Raw genomic sequence first — 16,904 nt, forward strand, 5'->3', positions numbered from 1 at the left:
CCTAATTGGGGCTTATACAGATGCCAACTGACAAGGATGGAAATCTAGGCCTGCGAATCCCACCCACATAATCTGAAAATAGTCAAGTCAAAGTACCGCATGTGGAAGTAGACAATATTTCCATGCTGATCTATGCTGATTTTTCCAGGGAGACAGGCAATCTTTTTCTCAGCTTCCTTGGTCAGCAGCCTTTTACACAGACAGCATCTAGAAACAACAGTTAAAGTGTTAATTCTGTCAACTTTTCCCTTGGAATTTAAAAAAAAATGATGCTACAAATCTGTAAAAAGATGCGTTTTCCAGTATTTGTGATACAGTGGCCCAATTAGAAGCTTACTTTAATTATTCAAACTGTACTGGACCAGTGAATGCTTGCTGCTGAGAGTTTGCTCCTTCCTCAGCTGTTCAAAGTTAAAGGAAGTGTTCACCTTTGTAAAAGTTTAAGAAAACAAATATTTGGTCATATAAATAATTTTTGAAATGTACTTTCATTACAGGAAAAGGAAATTCATTTTGGCATTTTACTGCCAATAGATTCATCACATTAGTGCCACCTAGAACACTATATTTATTCTGCAGAAAGCATTACTATATCTGAGTAAAGAGCCATAGAAGCTTTCTCTGTTCGTTTCAGACAGCAGCTGCCATTTTAGCATGTAGCATAGATCACACATTCTGAGTGATTTGTATGATTTCTTATAGGAGTGGGGAGCAGGAGAAGGGAGAGAGGAGAGAACTGTGCAGACTCTGGTCCTGGGAATTAAGGATTTTTCTGAGAGGAAGCCAGACACCCTAAGAACATGTGTGCACAAAAGAAGGAAAGAAATCCAGTGTTTCTTTTGATAGAGGACAGCATTACTGTAAGTGTTTATGGCTGTATTTGCATAGAACTTTCTGATAAAGCTTACTTAGTTTTTACCTTTCCTTCTCCTTTAACAAAAATCCCCCTTTCCTTCCTGGTTCTTGTGCTGAACCGATTGGCTGACTTGATTTGTAAAGATTAATTAAATGAAGACTTTAAAAAAAAAAAAAAAAAATCTTAATTAAATGGGCACATCTGTTTATTTCCTTACATTTTTACAAAGGTGAACATTCCCTTTTACTGTGAAACGATTTACCGTCTTCTCCTTTTCTCAAAATTGCCTTGAAATACTGCGGAAGCCAGAAAATGAAAGCACTTTCAATTTGACTTCTCTGCGCTACTCAGTACAAGAAATATAATTTAAAAAAAAAAAAAAACATGTTTCTTAATTAAAACTTTCCCTTTGAGTTCTTCTAGCCCATAAAGCAGCCTGTATGAATGACGAGGAACAGTATACATTAGCTATAAAGCACCAGAAGTGATTTACCTGAAAAGTGTTGACGCGTTTGCGGGAGAATCTGCATTCTTACATTCTGCATCAAACAGCCTCTCGATTTTCTTGCAGAATATCTTGCTAAGGATATAAGACAGACTTATGTTGCACAATTCTACCTCCACTGTGAGGAAAGCAATGAATGATCAGAGCTAACACATAGGAAACAACTAATATGTCAGCACAGATTGGCACATTATTGCCCTCAATGTACCTGCCCAAGGGTTGCACTTGCTGCCAGAAAGGAGATCAGTGAGTGCTGGGCCTGTTTCTGTATGTGGTGCTGGTTGTGCCTGGGAGTTCTGCATACAGGAGGCATGGCACACATGGGCTTCTCCTTACATGCCCAGAAGGAGAGACATGAGGGCTGATGCACTTAAGTGCATTAAAACGTGTGCTATTTATAGCATGCGCTAAAATTTTTATCGTGTCTAATTTTTCCCGTCAACGCAAGATTCACTAAAAGCATACTTGCGGTAATTTACGCATGATGCTGCTTACGTTATTTTAATCGCAAAGACTATTTTCGTGAGGTATTTAACGGAACAAGCGCTAATCAACACACTGCGTATAAATATTTGCTGCATGCGAAAAAATGCACGACATGTTAGCCATACGTGCCAATACTTTCGGAAAATTACTGTACTGAAAATGCCCATTTCCCTGCAAACTGGAGGCTGCATCACTCTAGGGCCAACACAGACTTGAATAAATAACACTGCAAAGTCCATATTTTATTGCCAAAAGCTCATCAACTGTACTTTTCTATAATTACCGCCTGCCTCAAGTAGGTGTTAATTTTCGCATAGACTAATGCAATATTTAGTGCATCTAAGTGTTTGTGAATCATGCGTTAGTGTTATTTCGGCGTGCAAATTAACGAATGCGGTAGCGCAAAATTTAACACATGCAATATGCGACTTAACGTATGCGGTAATACTGTGGCGAATCGCGCGTTAATTTTAGTGTCTATTTTAACGCAAAAAAGTGTGCGATAAAACTTATCGACCTTTAGTGAATCAGCCCTAAAGAGTGCAAGAGACACTAGGGGCAGAGAGCAGCTGCTGTCAGTGCAAAAGCAGCTCCCCTATAAGAGAATTGTGGTACAGGCTGCCAAAAGACAGGGACATTCTTGAGGCAACGGCTCCAGCAGAGACTCTGTATGGGGGCACTTTTTTCCTGAGAGGAAGGTTCAGAAACAGGGCCTGTCCTCGTAAAACAGGGACTGATAGAACCCCTAACACCTGCAAATAGTAAATGTTTCTGTGCCCATTAGCAAGCATAGTGCTTGGGGCTGGCATTAATGAAACAGTCCCATTGGCTTACTTTAGTCTTCTATGTCACCGACTGTTCTACAGACACCAAAAGTGCGCGTCTGCTCTCCCAACACAAGTTACAAAAGCAAAGGATGCGAGTCCCAGTTTAAACTGCTGAATGAATACTTGCCCATATCTAAGCAACTTTGCAATTGATCTTAATTACATATTTTTTTTATATAGATTTTCCATTATTAGCCTTCTCTTTCCAACCTTTACATGGGGGTCACTGAGTCCAGAAGGAAAAAAAAAATAAGACCAATTGCAAATTGCCTTAGAATATTAATTTCTACATCATACTAACGGTTATCTCAAAGGTGAACAACCCATTTAAAGGGTGCTGAAAGCAAGAATGGATGACTTCTGCCAGTTTCACAAGAGAGCTCATTGTACAAAAATGTTACCACCCCTGCAGTCACAGAGATTTGTACACAAGAAGGAACAAAGCTTATTTATTGCACTGGCAAGCAGTTATACAGGCACACAATAGCCACATATGTGTTATATAGCCCATGTAGTCAGGCAAAGCTATTATTTTACATCCTTGGCTCCATAAAACATTGCACTGTATAACAGCCGGGCGGGCAGAGCGGAGGTCAATTTACATAATTTTGAAACCTTTTACAGTGACACAGACATTAATTACAACAGAAAAGCACCTTTTACCTTTTAATTTTATCTTTTTTGTCCTTGACATCATCTGCTTCATTATGTGTAAAGAGATCCGCTATCCGTGTTAGAAGGTTTGCATTGATGCAATTCATGTTACAAGGGGTGGCCACAATGGCGCTCATGTTTTTGTGACAATAATGAATACATTTGTCTACCTACAGACAAGGAGGATATAAAGGAAACAACACTCTATGAATTATTTTGATTTGTTCTTTCTGTTCTACTAAATTAGATTTCACTACATGGTCAATGCATGTGTAACAGAGCTGGGGTGGGTTCTAGGGAGAACATAACAGTGTGCAATGTGAATTACTAACAACACATGTGAGAGCTAATAAAGCTAATAAAGGCACTCAGAAACGAGCTGGTTAAAGTTGTAACTTAATAAGTTGTGCGAGGTTCCAGGTACATTTGCTGTGAAACTTTGAAGAAGAAAAAAAAAAGGGTGTGAAAAGTCCGTAGTGACTCTTGGCTGGTAGCAAAAACTGGACCACCCAAAGTACATATATGTAAAAAGTGCAAACCCACCATGTTTTTGCATTCTCCATCCTGCCTTCCACAGTAATCGCAGCAAGTGTGTGTGCGTTCTGTTTTGGAAAACAGCTGAAAATCAGCAGTGCTGTATTCATGGGGGGCTGAATTTATAAGGGTTGAAGGAGAGACACAGATGTCCTCCCTCCTGCCTTGTACCCCCCCCCAACAATTTCCCCTACGCCTTGAGCCTTATTTTTTATCTGGCATAAAGTGCAGAGTGCAGCAAGACATTTGAAAGGGGGGGGTAAATTACTTTATTCATCAAAGTATTGTGGCAAATGTGACTATATTACAACTTTGGACCAGAGGTTGAGGATTTGCTTCTCTGTGTACTTACATATATTGTAATATAATATATACAGGTATGGGACCCATTATCCAGAATGTGCCGGACCAAGGGTATTCCGTATAAGGGGTCTTTCTGTAATTTGGATCTCCATATTTTAAGTCTACTAAAAAAAATCAATAAAACATTAATTAAACCCAGTAGGATTTTTCTGCCCCCAATAAGGATTTATTATATCTTAGCTGGGATCAAGTACAAGTACTGTTTTATTACTACAGAGAAAAGGGAAATCAATTTTAAAAATCTGAATTATTTAATTAAAATGGAGTCTTTAGCATGGAGTCTTTCCGTAATTTAGATCTTTCTGGATAACGGGTTTCCGGATAATAGATCCTATACCGGTCTATAATAGATATCTTTAATCAATTTCCCTTCCATCAGTAACTGACATTTCACATAATAAACTTACATCACTGAAATCTCTTACATCTCTGTCCTACAGCAATATTTATACACAGCAGTGAAATAATAGAGACACACACATGTACACACACACAGGCATGCACACACACACATGTACACAACCACACACTTGCAGTTAGATAGCCGGATTACTTACCAACGAATCCATCTTCAAAAATTCAGACGAGATTAGGATTGAGATGACATTGCCAGGTTCTGAAATGAAAACAAATCTGCCAGGCATATATTTTATTGTATGTCTCAGCTGCTCTAAAACTGCTGTATTTTCAATGTTTTTCCTACATGTAAGAACAGTATGGGGGTATTTCCCTTGCCTGCTGTTTCCCTACAGTTCATGTAACTCTGTTGATCTTATATTCTCTAGACTCTTCTCACTTTATGCTCCCTGTCTGCTGCTCAGCAAGACCCAAATAATTCCAAGCTCGGTATACAACAGAAACCAGAACTCTTTAAATGTGGTCAAGTACCATGAAATCCTGGTCAGAAACAGATACTGATACAAATCTGAACCACTCTCCTACAATTCTAGCCTCACGGCAAAAGCAAAATCTACACTATAAGAAAAAACATTCTCTACGCCCATTCCAAGCTTCACTAGAGAAACCCCTTCTCTGGAATTCCTAAACAAGTTCCACTAGACATTTTCCCCCATCTTCAGCCTATGAACCCTTAAAGGGGATTTTAACCCCCTTAGGGCTCTGGTACATGGGGAGATTAGTCACCCGCGAGTAAATGTAAATGAAAATGTAAATCGCCGGTGGGATGGCATACACGGCGGCGCGATTTCACTGAAATCATGCCACCGCGTATGCCATCCCACTGGCGATTTACATTTTCGCCGGTGGGATGGCATTTTGGGGAGATTAGTCACCTGCGAACAGGGAGATTTCCCTAACTGGAATGCAGGCTCTATTAGCCCACACCTCTGGTGATTAGAGGTGCACCTTAACCCTCAGGTTCCCTACTCTCAGTTGAAAGCCTGCTACTAGAGGTGAAAAATGTCATCAACTTTTAAAATAGAAAATGATATAAATGGCAAAAGTGCTCAGAGAAGCACCCTGAGTTCATATTCAATTGCTATTTTGGTTACAGATCCCCTTTAAAAGGAACAAAAAATGCAAATTCCAAATGCCAAAACATTAGGCGCCACAAGCAAATTAAATCAATATGCTTTACCCAAGGATGATGCTCCATGTTCCAGCATGGAACCAAGCCACAGAAGTGACCATAACTTTCCCATTTTTGCATTGCACAGAATTTCAAAATTTGCCTAATGGTTTTTTTATTACCTAACTTTGGGGCCTCTTGATTCTCATTTTCTGGAGCGCTGCGTTTAACGTATCTCATCAGCCAATCAAAGATGTGAACATCACAATGAACAGATATATCTACTTCCTCCCAGCGCTGAGCATCTGTGGACAAGTATTCAGCAAAGTACTTCATCTCCGAAACCAGGAGGTCTCGTGGGCAAACAAAGTCCTCCTTCAGGTTTTTGGCTTCATCGCACACGTGGATCACCATGTTAGGCCTTAAAAGGAGATGGAATATCAATGCTGTGCTCTTTTTTAAAAAAAATCTTAATAAATGCTTTCTTTATATACGTAAAAGTGGCCTCTATCCAATTTACTAAAAAGCAATAAATTATTTTACTGGTCCAACATGACTATTTATATGTTAATAAGAAAATTACTGCTCCCTTTTTCACTCCTATTTTTTTTATTAAAAGACATTTGTTATAGTGCAACTTAAAGCCCTGTGCTCCTTATATTCTGCTGGAGGCACCCAATCACCTGCCACCTAATAGTGTTTATTGCTCTTCTTCTCCACATTATCCTAAAAAGATGGGTAACAACAGTAATGGTTTGAGAATGGAAATAATCTGGATGACTCTAACTGAAGGACAACAGGCAGGTTTCACTGAAAGTCTTTTAGCTACAACTGCATTATTTAAGATCCAGAAGAAAAGAATACAGGCAGATTCCAGGAGCAATTTCCCCATAACACTTATATTGCTATAATTATTAGCAAGCCAAGCATTGTGACAGTTCTGTCAGTCTCCATATCAGTCAAATGGATGGGACTCCGCCGCCTGCTAGGGCTTTATTGCTGGGTCATTTGATTCTCTTCTCGGATAACTCTTTTCAGGAGCAGTTATAAGGGAAGCATTAACATGGCTTACAGGTAGTTTAGCACCATCTGCCTGCTGGTGCCATGATGCTACAGTTTAGGGTCACTTAAACTGTCTATTTTAATTAAAAGGTTCTGTTGTAATGGTCAGATAATGTGTATATTAATGAAAATCACATATACATCTAATGATGCCCTTAATCAGTAAAAGTCCCTTGTCCTACCCTTGGCTTCCTGCAGTGCAGTCTCCATTCAGTGACGACGAACATCTTTCACTCTCAGAACCCTTCCGTGCTGTGGTGGCACCAGGCCTCCCTTAAAAGCAGACAAGGTTCCAATATTATTTACATTAAGCATGCATAAACCAAACACACTAAATTTGCAAAGCCGAGTATTTCTTTTTTGCTACTGTGTCTTTAACCAAAGCATCACAGCAGAGTAGACAGGTACAGATGATCACGGAGTGATCTGCTAGTATTAGAATATATTTTTAATTAGAGATAAAACATAAAATGGTGGACCAGTCATTCTCATGCTTTACCTTCCATTATTTTCTATTCTACAAATCCTTTATTTTATGCCTAAACTAAAATAAATTCAACATTTTGATGGTTGCAATGGATCACTGCCCAGATTAGATATATGGCTGTTGGGACAGTCAGCTAATTCAGTTTCGCTGTTCGGGAAAACTGTGCCTGCCAATGCCGCCCACTAGAGCATTTGGTAAGTAATCAGCTGGCAGCAAGTCAAAAGAGGCAACCTTAACAACCCCCAACTTGAATCAGTGCAATATACAGTGGTGTGAAAAACTATTTGCCCCCTTCCTGATTTCTTATTCTTTTGCATGTTTGTCACACTTAAATGTTTCTGCTCATCAAAAACCGTTAACTATTAGTCAAAGATAACATAATTGAACACAAAATGCAGTTTTTAAATGAAGGTTTACGTTATTAAGGGAGAAAAAAAACTCCAAATCTACATGGCCCTGTGTGAAAAAGTGATTGCCCCCCTTGTTAAAAAATAACTTAACTGTGGTTTATCAATTTCAATTTTCAATTTCAATATCAATTTCTGTAGTCACCCCCAGGCCTGATTACTGCCACACCTGTTTCAATCAAGAAATCACTTAAATAGGAGCTACCTGACACAGAGAAGTAGACCAAAAGCACCTCAAAAGCTAGACATCATGCCAAGATCCAAAGAAATTCAGGAACAAATGAGAACAAAAGTAATTGAGATCTATCAGTCTGGTAAAGGTTATAAAGCCATTTCTAAAGCTTTGGGACTCCAGCGAACCACAGTGAGAGCCATTATCCACAAATGGCAAAAACATGGAACAGTGGTGAACCTTCCCAGGAGTGGCCGGCTGACCAAAATTACCCCAAGAGCGCAGAGACAACTCATCCCAGAGGCCACAAAAGACCCCAGGACAACATCTAAAGAACTGCAGGCCTCACTTGCCTCAATTAAGGTCAGTGTTCACGACTCCACCATAAGAAAGAGACTGGGCAAAAACGGCCTGCATGGCAGATTTCCAAGGCGCAAACCACTTTTAAGCAAAAAGAACATTATGGCTCGTCTCAATTTTGCTAAAAAACATCTCAATGATTGCCAAGACTTTTGAGAAAATACCTTGTGGACCGACGAGACAAAAGTTGAACTTTTTGGAAGGTGCGTGTCCTGTTACATCTGGCGTAAAAGTAACACAGCATTTCAGAAAAAGAACATCATACCAACAGTAAAATATGGTGGTGGTAGTGTGATGGTCTGGGGTTGTTTTGCTGCTTCAGGACCTGGAAGGCTTGCTGTGATAGATGGAACCATGAATTCTACTGTCTACCAAAAAATCCTGAAGGAGAATGTCCGGCCATCTGTTCGTCAACTCAAGCTGAAGCGATCTTGGGTGCTGCAGCAGGACAATGACCCAAAACACACCAGCAAATCCACCTCTGAATGGCTGAAGAAAAACAAAATGAAGACTTTGGAGTGGCCTAGTCAAAGTCCTGACCTGAATCCTATTGAGATGTTGTGGCATGACCTTAAAAAGGCGGTTCATGCTAGAAAACCCTCAAATAAAGCTGAATTACAACAATTCTGCAAAGATGAGTTGGCCAAAATTCCTCCAGAGCGCTGTAAAAGACTCGTTGCAAGTTATCGCAAACGCTTGATTGCAGTTATTGCTGCTAAGGGTGGCCCAACCAGTTATTAGGTTCGGGGGCAATTACTTTTTCACAGAGGGCCATGTAGGTTTGGATTTTTTTTCTCCCTAAATAATAAAAACCCTCATTTAAAAACTGCATTTTGTGTTTACTTGTGTTATCTTTGACTAATAGTTAAATGTGTTTGATGATCAGAAACATTTTGTGTGACAAACATGCAAAAGAATAAGAAATCAGGAAGGGGGCAAATAGTTTTTCACACCACTGTAGCTATTTATCTAGCCAAATTTCTTAGGCTCTAACTGGCCTGCACAGCAACCAGGACCATCTTAAAACAAAAAAAATCCCAATCCAAATTTACAACCCCACTCTGGGGAACATTTATTAAGTTAATCATTTTGCATCTGTCTTAGGCCGTTAATCACCAGATTCTGAGTAAATGGGTAAGATGCAAAGGGAAATTGCAGTGAGTCCTAATTTGCAGAAGCAGAGAGAACAGAATTTAATGCTAACGAGGGGAACAGTGGAAAGAATCACATCTAGTTTAATCTGCTGTCACTTAAATGGTTGTTCGTTCAGCTCATGAGTCTGACATCAGGGACTATTTGCAGGCAATTAAGGCCACACTGACTCACGTCACATAAACAACACTTGGTTTAAAGGCTGATTGCTGCTAAGTACAGTCAGCCTGGAACATGGCCTCTCAGTGTACATAAGGTCAGAAAATATCATTTGTATAATTTTTCACAACAAACAGCAGTTAAAGGCCTTTTCCTCTAATCACCCATGCAACTTCAAGGGTTTTGGATTTCTGGTATCCGGCAATACAAGTGGAAGTGCCGCAATGTCTGCCGTGCCTGTTATCCAGACTTCCTGCTAATCATATTTCCAATAAATATATTTAGCAGACACAGACATATCCTAAAATATATGGCATTAGCCAAAAGGTCCATTATAGGGGGGTTGCTGATGCACTGATCAATTTCTTGCCTTTTTCCTTCAGAAGAATGAAAGCAACCATCCAGCTGCTATAACTTACTGTAATGGGGTAAGTTACCCCATTTTACACTTTACACTAAATGATATTGAGATGACATGTTGTTCATGTCTGTGTATAACAACGATGTAATTTACAAGTCAAACAAAATGCAACAAAAGACCAAAGGGAATGTTTTTTTTCTATGGTCTTAACATGAAAATGAAAAACCTTTATTCAGATATGCCTGCAACAGCTTCTTCTAAGCTTCTTTTTTTAATGATTATCAAGAAGCAGTTGGGTCCTTTCATTGTGATCCTACAGTATGTGTCTGACATACTCTAGCAAGACACAGTACAGGTATGGGACCTTAAATCCAGAATGCTTGGGACCTGTGATCTTCTAGATAAGGGATCTTTCTGTAATTTGGATCGGCATACCTAAGGCTGATGTCCCATGCAGAGATTAGACGCCAACTGATCTCTTCTAAATACCTTTTCACCTTCAACAAAGAGATGCGCTGTTGGCAAGGCCTACATATCGATTCGGTTTTCCAAAGTTGCATGAAGTTGCCTGCAGGAATTAACTTTGCATGACTTTTGAAAACCAAATCGAAATGTAGGCCTTGCCACCAGCGATTCCCTTTGTTGGAGGTGGAAAGGCATTTAGGAGATATTAGTCGCCCGCAGTAGCAGACATCTATCACAGGCAACTAATCTGTGTGAGATATCAGTCTTAAGTATACCTAAAAATAGTTGAAACATTAATTAAACGCAATAGGATTGTTTTAGCTCCAATAAGGATTAATTATACCTTAGTTGGGATCAAGTACAGGTACTGTTTTATTATTACAGAGAAAAAAAGGAAATCATTCTTAAAAAGTATAAGTATTTGCGTATAATATATTTTATGGGAGACAACCTTCTTGTAATTTAGAACTTTCTTGATAATGGGTTTCCGGATCCCATACCTGCGCTATGTATTGCTGGGGATATGTGCAGAAAAGGGGAAACTGTGGGACTGCATTGTGCACTGCTGGGGCACAGGATCTGTGCCATATACTGCAGAAATGCACATGATTAACCCATGGCTGCAGGCCTCTAGCTTCACCTTTCTCCACCCTCCCCATTAAAGTAATTTAGCTGGCCTAGGACACAGTCAAGCTTTTGGAAAGATAATCACATGAAAACCCATACAGCAATGCATGATCTGTTGTTAGTACACAGGTCTGTTGACAATATTACTCTTAAAGTACCTGTTATAGATATAGTGCCTTGGCCCACTGTCACATCTTCCTGGTCATCCACAGGATCTAGAAGGGAGGACTTGATATATGTGGCCAAGCTTTCTAAAGGAATCCCACCAGTTGCCATTAAAGGATTATACTGATTATCAACAGGAGACGTCCCACTGCTCTTCAGCTCTTCAAACCGTTTGGCACACTATTCACAATACACAAAGATGACGACATTGATCCTACTGATTTTACTATTGTGCATATGCCACTACACAAGGAAAATGTGATATTAATGCAGAAGTCATTGCCAGTATAGATCCTGCCAGGCCACTACAAACACTGTCTATCTTCAAAGGCCAAAGGTAATGATGGCAAAATACAGAAATCCATTTTATAAAATCCCATATGCCAAATCGGTACAGTGAGCCAACACAGAGTGGCTACTGTTGTTACTATTGGCATTCTGTACCCCTCTAAAGACAGTTCTGGATGTAGTTGTAACTTATATGGGGGAACAGTCACAAAACTGAAACTTCCCTGAATAATCAATCCATTAGAGTGATGATTCTATAAGCGAAAGGGAACATGGAATTGCGTTTTTATACTAGTGCTTTGCATCCCCTTAACGTATCACAGTAATGTTTCTTATTAATTACTATAATAACGAAGTTCAGTGCAGCTGGTGATCTTGACTCATATGACGTGCATTGGGTGTATAACATGCAATTAGCACAGCAAGAGATGTCAGCTCTACATGAGTCGCCCCAGTACAAACTCCTCTAGGAACAGAAAGGTCTAGAGCTGTGCTATAAATGGGGTGCAATTGGATAATGCAGTCAAATAAATGTAATGTCAAATAAAGGCAAAAACAGTAGCGAACATTTAGAAATGTATAACCAAGTAATTTACCTTACTAACAAGACTAAATATGTCTATTTAATAAAGTCTCATCTCTCTGTAGGGAATTACTGGATTATGGAAGAATATACACCTAGCAGGCACTCAGTTTACTGAATAATAACAAATCCATTGTTATAGAGCAGATATTATTACACTGATGGGTATGTATAAAGATATTTTCTATGACTGCAGGGACTACAACTTACACTACATTAAGATTTTACAGCTTTTTGTATGTACAAAGCATTCACTGTTTGTAGTTAAAGTGGAATCTGCCATACTGCCTTCTTATCTGATGAATTTGCAACATGAATAGTAAGAGCAGTGTAATTTTGCACATGGAACGCCCTTATTCTAGCCAGCAAACTTTCAAATCTAAATATGCAGACACCTTTATAAGTGTTTATTAAAGGTAAGTTGGCACAAGTAGCACATTTATTTCAGCAGTGTTTTTCTACCCAAGCTATCTCTGCACTTTCAGCATGAGAAGGCCTATTACAAGCTGTCTCTAATAAGAGTTGCCTCTCCAAACCAGTACCAACATTCAAGAAGGAGCTGTCTCTCTGGACCGTACTAAGTACTGTTTCTTCACCCCTATCAAGAATAGCATCTCCAATCTAACATAAGCTGTCTCTCTACCACAGTATGAGGTGTCTCTCACCTACCTGGCTGCCACTAACATTATCCATTTTGGGATACCCTTCTGTGAATATAGTTTCTATCTAAATTAAGGTAGCTTGGCAAGTAATAATTCAAGAAAGTTATCAGATAAATATCCCAGTTACCTCTTTTGGCGTGTATCCTGGAACCAGTCTTGCAACACTGTCCCAACTGACGGGCTGCGGGACACCCACAAGGGAACAAAGGATCATGTCTAAAACCATCTGGTTATTGTCATAGGGAAAGTTATTATTTTCAGAATATCTGCGACTCATCTTCTCTGCGAAACCAAACTAAAGGAATCAAACAAACCTGAGTTAGGGGAATACATAAATAATTCAATATATATATATATATATAGTATATCAAATTGTCCGCACTCCCTTTAAACATCAAAACTCTTACTCATATGGGTGGGTGCTGCATATAGTTGTATTAGATATCTCTCACCAAAAGTACTGCGCACTCCATTATGCAGTGCGCAGTACTTTCGGTGAGATATATATATATATATATGTGGTTTGTCCCTGAGGAAGAGCACAGATTGTGCTCGAAACGTTGGAATTTTTTCAATAAAACCACTTTTTCTTTTGTATCAAGTCCCTATGTGTGCGGCACTCTTTCTATTATATATATATTTATATATATATATATATATATATATATATATATATATATATATATATATATATATATATATATATATATAGACACACGCCTTCTATGTTTAACGCTTTGGTTTCCAGTTTATTAGGGATCAAGGATGACCAGTTGTTACCTGGACTAAATGAAACATGCAGTATGGAAGGTAAAACAATTGCAAATGGACAAGGACACCCAGTGCCTTTATAATAAGCAGGCAAGAGCACAGCAATCTCAGTGCAGAGAGGCAGGCTTGCAGCAGGCTGGATTGACTACAGAATGGGTGGTGCCAAGGAGAGTAATGCCACATCATACCAGCTCTACCTCTCCAAGTCTGAGATGAGGAAAAGGGCACTAGCAGTTTCACTGTAATTGGTGCTGATAAATAATGCAGCGACAGGCATGCAGGCATGGGAAGGGCTGCTGAGTGCTGGATATGACAGCCCATCTTAACCTTTTGTGTTTCCACAGGGACTTCAATACAAATGGAGAAGCTTAGGTAAATAGAGTTCCCTTCTTTGCAGGTACACTTGCCAGTAACATGAACAATAGGCAGACGTGTGCTAAAAGACTTACCAGGGCCGTGCAAGCTCTTCAAACGACTGAAAAGTTTTAGTTAACTAATTCAGAAGATGCTTATAATGGCATATTGCTTTATTAGGCAAAAACAGTTTGTGGTTAATGGGTTTGTAATCTTGCCAGTGATAACATATTACTACGTGTATTCTGGGGAGCAGCCAGCGCTGAATTTGTCCAATGGGCACTCAGAGGCTGGCCCCTCTCACTCCCTTCCTTCCCAGGATCATGCAGAAGCACATACATTTGTCTCCCACATGGAGCACTGGGAAAAGGATGCGTAAAAATCTCCAGCCTGCCTAGACTCCAGTGCTCCGTATGTGAGCGAAGTAGAAGCATGGCTAGGCGGCATAACACCCCTAAGTTCATGAAGCCTAATGTGAGCAACTTCGCTCACTGTGGCTATTCCACAGCCACAATCCCTTCCCAGAGGCTATTATCCCCCCCCCCCCCCCCACTGCTACTATAGGCACCATCTCTCCCTACTATACCTGCTATCCCACAGCCCCAGTCCCTTCCCAGAGGCTATTATCCCCCCACTGCTACTACAGGCACCATCTCTCCCTACTATACCTGCTATCCCACAGCCACAGTCCCTTCCCAGAGGCTATTATCCTCCCACTGCTACTATAGGCACCATCTCTCCCTACTATACCTGCTATCCCACAGCCCCAGTCCCTTCCCAGAGGCTATTATCCCCCCCCCCCCCCACTGCTACTATAGACACCATCTCTCCCTACTATACCTGCTATCCCACAGCCACAGTCCCTTCCCAGAGGCTATTATCCTCCCACTGCTACTATAGGCACCATCTCTCCCTACTATACCTGCTATCCCACAGCCACAGTCCCTTTCCAGAGGCTATTATCCTCCCACTGCTACTATAGGCACCATCTCTCCCTACTATACCTGCTATCCCACAGCCACAGTCCATTCCCAGAGGCTATTATCCCACTGATACTATAAGCACCATCTCTCCCTACTATACCTGCTATCCCACAGCCACAGTCCCTTCCCAGAGGCTATTATCCCCCACTGCTACTCTAGGCACCATCTCTCCCTACTATACCTGCTATCGCACAGCCCCTGTCCCTTCCCAGAGGCTATTATCCCACTGCTACTATAGGCACCATCTCTCCCTACTATACCTGCTATCCCACAGCCACAGTCCCTTCCCAGAGGCTATTATCCCCCCACTGCTACTATAGGCACCATCTCTCCCTACTATACCTGCTATCCCACAGCCACAGTCCCTTCCCAGAGGCTATTATCCCACTGCTACTATAGACACCATCTCTCCCTACTATACCTGCTATCCCACAGCCACAATCCCTTCCCAGAGGCTATTATCCCCCCACTGCTACTATAGGCACCATCTCTCCCTACTATACCTGCTATCCCACAGCCACAGTCCCTTCCCAGAGGCTATTATCCCACTGCTACTATAGACACCATCTCTCCCTACTATACCTGCTATCCCACAGCCACAATCCCTTCCCAGAGGCTATTATCCCCCCACTGCTACTATAGGCACCATCTCTCCCTACTATACCTGCTATCCCACAGCCACAGTCCCTTCCCAGAGGCTATTATCCCACTGCTACTATAGGCACCATCTCTCCCTACTATACCTGCTATCCCACAGCCACAGTCCCTTCCCAGAGGCTATTATCCCCCCACTGCTACTATAGGCACCATCTCTCCCTACTATACCTGCTATCCCACAGCCACAATCCCTTCCCAGAGGCTATTATCCCCCCACTGCTGCTATAGGCACCATCTCTCCCTACTATACCTGCTATCCCACAGCCACAATCCCTTCCCAGAGGCTATTATCCCCCCACTGCTGCTATAGGCACCATCTCTCCCTACTATACCTGCTATCCCACAGCCACAGTCCCTTCCCAGAGGCTATTATCCCATTGCTACTATAGGCACCAGCTCTCCCTACTATACCTGCTATCCCACAGCCCCAGTCCCTTCCCAGAGGCTATTATCCCCCCACTGCTGCTATAGGCACCAGCTCTCCCTACTATACCTACTATCCCACAGCCCCTTCTTATTATCGTCCATACTACCATTTCCACTGCTGTGCTATTATCACAGCTACTATAAGTGCTGCTGCATTGCCTGCACAGTCAAGAGGTTAATACAGTAGATTAATGAACTTGACTAAGCTCTTCCTCCCTGTAGCAACTGCTGAGGGGTTAATCTGTGTGTAGTACCCCACCAGGGCAGTGGTCACTATTAGACCTGTTGGACACCCAGCAAATGCAGTTGTGGGTGTGAGACTTGGAGAGCCCTAGGAAAATGTAAGTTTATCAGGTCACATGCAAAATCAGGGAGACTTTCAGATAAACCAGCTATAGGGAATAACTGACTGTATTTAATTCGAATGTAATTAGTGAGCAATCAGTGCAGCCCAGAACCAATGTAACCAATGCTCCAGATGATCCCACCCTTACACTACTGTACCCTGTAAGGAGAAAGAATCAGCCCAGAGTGCTATATACCTGCAGCCTTCTATGCTAGCGCTGTACCGAGAGGCTCACTCAGTGACAGGCATTGTTCTAGGCTTGTGTGTCAGGCACAGATCTAGTAATGCCGGGACCTACACACTGCAAACTGCTCCTATTGTACTACAATTCCCAATAATCCCTAGCAGACCCCCAGCTGATCCCACAGTACGCTCCTCTGCACACACAGCAGCCCAGAACCATTGCACGTCCCTGCCGCCCAGTTATCATTACCTGCAGTATCGCCCCTCAGCTCCTCCAGCAAACACACCCCGTACCAGATCCAAGGAGCCGGGGATAGCGCCGCACACTTCGCCGGCACGGCCCCTCTGTGACACCTAGCCAATGGGTGTGAGCAAACCCGGCCCTGGGATCCAATAAGAATGCAGGAAAAGCCCCTTTTCGCTAAGACTGACCACGGGCTGGCAGGCCAAGTCCCAGGAAGCTTGGTTGCACCGTGCCTGG

General features: G+C 41.5%; 1 protein-coding gene across 1 annotated transcript in view; it reads right to left on the reverse strand.

Annotated features, from left to right (window-relative positions):
• kiaa1841 (uncharacterized protein KIAA1841 homolog) overlaps positions 1–16,884 on the reverse strand; it is a 28,646-nt gene extending 11,762 nt beyond the window's left edge. Inside the window, exons 1-9 of the mRNA XM_002939504.4 lie at positions 16,674–16,884; positions 12,831–12,998; positions 11,164–11,350; positions 6,998–7,088; positions 5,936–6,174; positions 4,783–4,841; positions 3,338–3,498; positions 1,350–1,436; positions 97–207 (exon numbers count right to left, since the gene is read on the reverse strand). Coding sequence (XP_002939550.1) covers positions 97–207; positions 1,350–1,436; positions 3,338–3,498; positions 4,783–4,841; positions 5,936–6,174; positions 6,998–7,088; positions 11,164–11,350; positions 12,831–12,980 — 1,085 coding nt within the window. The 5' untranslated portion in view covers positions 12,981–12,998; positions 16,674–16,884. The remainder of the gene's footprint in view (positions 1–96; positions 208–1,349; positions 1,437–3,337; positions 3,499–4,782; positions 4,842–5,935; positions 6,175–6,997; positions 7,089–11,163; positions 11,351–12,830; positions 12,999–16,673) is intronic.
• Positions 16,885–16,904: the final 20 nt, after the last annotated feature.

Source organism: Xenopus tropicalis, chromosome 5 (genome assembly GCF_000004195.4).
Source record: "Xenopus tropicalis strain Nigerian chromosome 5, UCB_Xtro_10.0, whole genome shotgun sequence".
NCBI lineage: Eukaryota > Metazoa > Chordata > Amphibia > Anura > Pipidae > Xenopus > Xenopus tropicalis.